We start from the raw sequence: 6,317 nt of genomic DNA, 5'->3' as shown, positions 1-6,317 counted from the left end.
TGTGTCTGTCTTCGGCGTAGGGGATGTGGGGGTAGGGTGGGGATGACCGAAGTGTTAAACCTTTGGGGCTTTGGGCGAAGACGGAGGTGGGAGTGCTGTTTGGGTGGATCGAGGGTAACTAGGTCCTACTAGGCTTCTCGAAAGTGAGGTTGCAGGGCCCCCCTGTGGTTCCTACAGATGGATGGGCTCACTTCCTTGAGTTCACTGTTTAGGTAGGGTTTGGAGTATGGACTTTGGAGGTGTCCAGGTGTACTTGAGTGGTCCAGGGCCCAGGAACTCCCAGTCACTGGCCAGGGCTGGGCGTTCATCTCTGCGGGGCTTGGGCGCCTAGATGACATTCTAGGGAGACTAGGGTGAGGGTCCCTTGGGATCTCTGCCGACGGTCCCCCGGCTCCACCCCATCATGTGGCCGCTCCAGCTCCGCCTCCGCCCCAGTTCCTGTTTCGGCCTCGGCTGTCCTGCTTCAGCCCCTAGGGCTCCCCACAGACGCTTGCTCTTCCTGCTCCGCCCGGGCCACCTCTTCCTGGGCGCTCGCCGCCCACATCCCCGCTCACCCCGCCGGGGCATGGGGTCTTACTCCGGCCTGGAACGGCCCAGCTGGGGTCCCCGAGGCGATTCCGCCCCGCCTTGACCGGCCAGCCCGCCTGGTGCCGCGACCCCCAGGATGAAGGGCGGCGAGGGGGACGCGGGCGAACAGGCCCCGCTGAACCCGGAGGCCGAGAGCCCCGCGGGCTCGGCCACGTACCGGGAGTTCGTGCACCGCGGCTACTTGGACCTCATGGGGGCCAGTCAGCACTCGCTGCGGGCGCTCAGCTGGCGCCGCCTCTACCTCAGCCGGGCCAAGCTCAAAGCCTCCAGCCGCACGTCTGCCCTGCTCTCGGGCTTCGCCATGGTGAGGGGAGGGAAGGGGCGCACGGGGTGGGGGTGAAGCACATGGGGGGCACAGGTCGTGGGCGAAGTGAACGGGTACCCAAGGGAGACAGGGCAGAGGGAAGGGAAAGACCGGTTTTTAAGAGGTTAAGGAGGGGCACAAACAAGGTCCCAAGGGACTTACACAAATAAATGTGTGTGTGTGTGTGTGTGTGAGAGAGAGAGAGAGAGTGAGTGAGAGAACAGGCACCCAGCATAATCTGGGCCATAGGGAGGATAAATAAATCCTAAGGGTTTCATGGGGGACACATGTCATGGGGGAAGACAAATCACTAAGGTGGATACATTTGCAGGGATAGAGCAGAGGTCCAAAAGGAGCATAGTCCAGCAGAAGTGGTTACCAGATCCCCAGAAGACGTTCAAAAGCAAATAGGAGCTGGATGGGGGCTGTATAATAGGGCTAGGGGGCAGGGTAGGATGGGGAGTTGAGAGTATAAATTGGATAGAGTGGTCATCCAACAGAAGGTGGGCCTGTGCCAAGGAGGGTGGCCAAGCCCCAGCAGACACAGAGTGCTTAGTGTAGCCCAGGAAAGATTTGACGAGAGAGGATGCCTGTGAGGGAGTCCCTAGGGGAAGAAGCTGTTTAGGAAGATGATAATTGATTCTGGAGATGATAAACTCCAAGTGTGGGCAGATGATGTCAGCTAACGGTCCAGCAGGGGCCTCATAGGAAGTGGGACTGAGGGAGGTCCCAGGGTGAGGAGGAGTCAGCAGACATAAGTCCTGGATCCTTCCTGCTTGTGGTCAGCTGTGTGACCCTGGACAGGCTTCCACCCCCTCACAGGCCAGTGGGAAATTGTGAGATCATGGAGGGTGTGCCCTCCGTAGCCTGCCAAGTACCCACCCCAAGATGAGCTGATTCTTGTCATCAAACGCTAGATCCAAGCATGTCAGAGCAAGACATACAACAGGGATGGCTCAGACTACCTGTTAATTGGACATTCATGGAAACCAAGGCCCAGAAAGGGGCAGTGGCTCTGCCAAGAACACTCAGCAGATGAAGGATATAGGATGAACTAGGACCCAGAGCTGCTGAACTGCTGGTCCAGAGTTTCCCATTGTCATAATAGGAAAAAGGAGAAAATGGGCTGGAGGGAGGTCCTCATAGAAACATGAGGAGCATATCAAGATGGGGATAAAAGGGGGCATAGCACTAGGTGGTTTGGGTTAGTCCCTGACCCTCTCTGTGCCACAGCCTCTGTATTTGAATGAAGAGAGGGAAAGTTCCTATACCTAAGGGTCAACCTAGGTCTATGGTTTTCTATGTGGGATCCACAGGCCAGCGCACCCTTCTTGATGTGGTGTCATCTCAGGACAGGGAGCTGGCTCCTCCTTCACCTGTACAGACTGCAGAGGGAAGGGAGCAGCCCTGTGGACCTAGCTGAGGGAGGTGCCCCACCCCCACCCCTCCATGGTCCAGCCTGTTCCCAAGGGGACAATTGGGCCTGCTGCCCAACTTGCAGGTTGCTGGGGTGACAGCTTAAGGGCCAGGATCTCTGCAGGATCAAGAGGCCAGATGAGTAAGTTCTGGGGGCAGGACTGGCCCCAGTCCTGCCAGAGGACAGCAAGACCGGGTCAGACTCTGGAAGAAACCAGGACTAGGCGTGGCCCAGATCCCTGTCGGTAGAAAACATCTGCTAACACCCGCCATGGCCCAATTTCCCAAAATACTCAGCCTTGCCTCTTACCACTACTACCTACACCCCTGCCCCAGCTCTGTACCTTCCTCCTTCCCCCAGCCCCAAAGCAATCTAACGGATCCTGCAAGAACCAGGCATGGGGAAAGATCCAGATTCTGGAATCCAGGTGGCCTGGGTTAGAATAACATTATACAAATTATATTGAACTATCACTAAGTACCAGGCACTATGCTAAGGCTTTCCTGTATATCATCTTTCTTTTATCCTATGAAGCAGGTACGACTACTGTGACCATTTTACAGATGAGAAAACTGAGGATCAGGGATATTAAGACACCTGCCCAAGGTTCCACAGCAAGTAAGTGGCAGGATTGAATTTAGGCAGTCCGCCTCTAGAGTCTAAATTTATACAAGCCTAGGACAGGATCATCAACTCAGATGTTTGCAAAGGCCACACAGGCAGTACGGATGCCAAGTCGGCTGGGTGGGGACTGTGGCTATCAAGAGACCCCCATGACCTATCCAAAGGGAGCAGCTATGACTCATGACTCTAGCTGAGAGCTGCCATGCGAGAATGTGGGCTTGGCATAACTAGATCTTCCACATTTTCAAGAGGCTCTGGAAATAGGGATATTTATATGACATCTCGAGTTTTAGAAATTGGCAACTTAATTCTTTAAAATACACACTGTCCGAGCCATGCAAAACATGTTTGCAAGCTGGCTTGGATTCTTGGTGTGCCAATTTGCAAACTCTGGCCTTGGACTTTAGCATTAACTCTAATAGTAACAGCAAACACCTGAACATATTCTGGGCCTCATGTTATTCTTATCACTTGACGGATATTATCTCATTAAATTTTCACAACAACCCAGTAAGTCAGGTAGGTGCTGTTACCAATCTTTATTTTTCCAGATGAGGAAATTGAGGCACAGAGAGAACTAAACCACTTGCTCAAGATTACACAGCTGAAAATGAACCCAGACTGCCCCACTCCAGAATCTTTTTTAACCCCTATGTTATAATGAGATAAGACTGTCAGAAACACAGATCCAACAACAAGGTCTTACTGTATAGCACCTATATTCAATACCTTGTAATAGCCTATAATGAAAAAGAACATGAAAAGGAATACAACTGAATCACTATGCTGTACACCAGAAATTAATAAACATTGTAAATTGACTATACTTCAATAAAAAAAAATCATCAGAAAGCCTTCCAGCCCTCTCGATAGCCAAGTGGGGAAACTGAGGTCCATAACAGGACAGAGCCTTACCAAGCCTTCCGATTCATTCACTCAACTAAGACTTGGTGCTTTATTTCTGCCAAGCACCGTTCTAGTCTTAGGGATACATCAGTGATGTATACCAACAGGCAAAAAAACCCTCTGCTGTTGAGGTTATGGGCACTCAATTCATCCCCTCTTATCTCCACAGGTCGCCATGGTAGAGGTACAGCTGGAGAGCAACCACGAATACCCGCCGGGGCTACTGGTGGCCTTTAGTGCCTGCACCACCGTGCTAGTGGCTGTGCACCTCTTTGCACTCATGGTCTCCACGTGTCTGCTGCCTCACATTGAAGCCGTTAGCAACATCCACAACCTCAACTCTGTCCACCAGTCTCCACACCAGCGACTCCACCGCTACGTGGAGCTGGCCTGGGGCTTCTCCACTGCCTTGGGCACCTTCCTCTTCCTCGCTGAAGTTGTCCTGGTTGGCTGGGTCAAATTTGTGCCCATCGGGGCTCCCTTGGACACATCGGCCCCCATGGTACCTGTCTCCCAGGTGCCTGGGACTCTGCCACCAGTGGCCACCTCCCTTAGTCCAGTTTCGAAGCCATCCTCTGCTTCTGTAGCCCCCTCACAGGCTGAGCCACCTAGGGCCTGCCCACCTCAGCAAGTATGTGGCGGTGGTGGGGCCCACGGACCAGGCTGGCAAGCAGCCATGGCCTCCACAGCAATCATGGTACCAGTAGGGCTTGTGTTTGTGGCCTTTGCCTTGCATTTTTACCGTTCCTTGGTGGCACACAAGACAGACCGCCACAAGCAAGAGCTGGAGGAGCTGAGTCGCCTGCAGGGGGAGCTGCAGGCTGTGTGAGGCTGGTGTTAGCCACAGCTGCGAACACTGCCTCCCTCAGGGCTCGGCCAGAGGCCTCAGGTCTACAGACCCCACTCCCTGCTTGGAGCCGCTTTCTGTGGTCACTAAGGTGGAGAACAGATTCCTGCCTTCAAGGTCCTTTGGGGCTGGGCCTTGGGGCAGCTCCCACATTCCCAGGGATTTTCCTTGTCCCATGGCTTTTATAAGTTCTACCCTACACCTGGGCTAGGAGGAGCACGAAAACATCCTCAGTCCAAGCCTCATGCGGTAGGTAGAGGGGCAGCAGGGAGACCCTGGTCAGACCTTTGGTGCTGACCCTTATCCACTTGTTCCTATACAGGATGTGGAGGTCATAAGGTTACGTATCCACCCAGCTGCCGCAGAAGGCAGCCAGTCCTTACTTTTGTTGAATCTATTTTATGGTTGGTTTTTTTTTTTCTTTTTTTTGGAAGCTTTTCCCCATTCTCAGATTTTGATGGGTTCCACACACTTGCTTTGGTTTCCATAGAGAGGGCTTTGGGTGTTTCTACCCCAGGCATGGGTCCAGGCTTTCCAAGGACGAGCCTCCCTATTTGGAGGAGGTTCAAGTGCCTGCCCCACTGCCCTAGACCGACACTTATCCTTCTATATCTGGTTCTCACTCTCCTGGTCCAGGGCTGGGGCATAGCAGCCTGACTCCATAGCAGGGGTTGGGGTGAGAAGGTCTTAAGGGAGAAGGTCCAGTCCATAGCCCTTGGAATGCAGAGCTATTCTGACACTGAATTTTTGATGTACCTGGTTTTGTATAATAAATTGTGTTTCACACATGTCCCTGTGGCTGTGAATGGGGAGAGGGGAGACCTCCTTGGGAACAGGTGACTTGTTTCTAAGAGTTCAAGTGGAGGCAAGTGTACCTGGGAGTAGGACAGGGGTGGAGGAGAGTGGGTTCCAGGTATGACCCCCTTCTGGTGCTGACAGGGGCCAGTAGCTTCTGAATGTGGAGACTGAGTTATTCTAAGGCTAAAGGCTTTTGCATTCTTGTTCCTGGGTCTCTCTCTTCCACTGAGGATTTTAGTATAAGTTTCTTTAGTGTAAGTTTCTTCCTTGAGTGATTACTACGTACTAGAGGCTTCTCATGGGTAATCTTATTTAACCCACTTAACTTATTTAACAATCACATCAGGAGACAAGTATTTATCGGTACCATTTCAGAGATAAGGAACCTTTGGCCTAAGAAGGCTGAGGATCTTACCCAAAACCACCCAGCTAGTCAGTGAAAACTTGGACTACCTTTACCATCACACTGGGAATCTTTCTGTTTGAGAACAGGAAGCAGTATATTTCAACTGGGATGAGAGAAAGGTATCTATCTCATCACTCATGCTTCTATTGTAAATTTATTTTTCAGCCTCATTTTCCTCAAAATTGTAAAGGGTCCTATTCCTCTCTCAGAAGGATACTTTTTGAACCAATCCCTCTTTTCCTATTACTTAAAATTGTAAATTTACATGAACTAGGTCTCAAGGGCCTCTCCCCACATTGTTTTAATCCCTACAATAGTCCTGCATGACAGTAATTAATATCCATTTAAAAAGAATCTTAAGGTTTAAGAGGTCAATGACTTGCCCAAGGTCATACATCGAGGACTGATGTCTGGAACCCAGGGCATC

At 51.7% G+C, this 6,317-nt stretch overlaps 1 protein-coding gene across 1 annotated transcript; it reads left to right on the top strand.

The window, feature by feature from the left end:
• The first annotated feature begins 84 nt into the window (after nt 1-84).
• Nucleotides 85-5,474, top strand: ORAI3 (ORAI calcium release-activated calcium modulator 3). Its single transcript, XM_010972439.3, has 2 exons — nt 85-892; nt 4,009-5,474. The coding sequence occupies exons 1-2, from the start codon at nt 665-667 to the stop codon at nt 4,666-4,668; spliced, it is 888 nt and encodes a 295-aa protein (XP_010970741.1). The 5' UTR covers nt 85-664; the 3' UTR covers nt 4,669-5,474.
• Nucleotides 5,475-6,317: the final 843 nt, after the last annotated feature.

The sequence above is a fragment of the Camelus bactrianus genome, chromosome 18, assembly GCF_048773025.1.
Source record: "Camelus bactrianus isolate YW-2024 breed Bactrian camel chromosome 18, ASM4877302v1, whole genome shotgun sequence".
Lineage (NCBI taxonomy): Eukaryota > Metazoa > Chordata > Mammalia > Artiodactyla > Camelidae > Camelus > Camelus bactrianus.
This window is presented reverse-complemented; position numbering and strand designations above follow the sequence as displayed.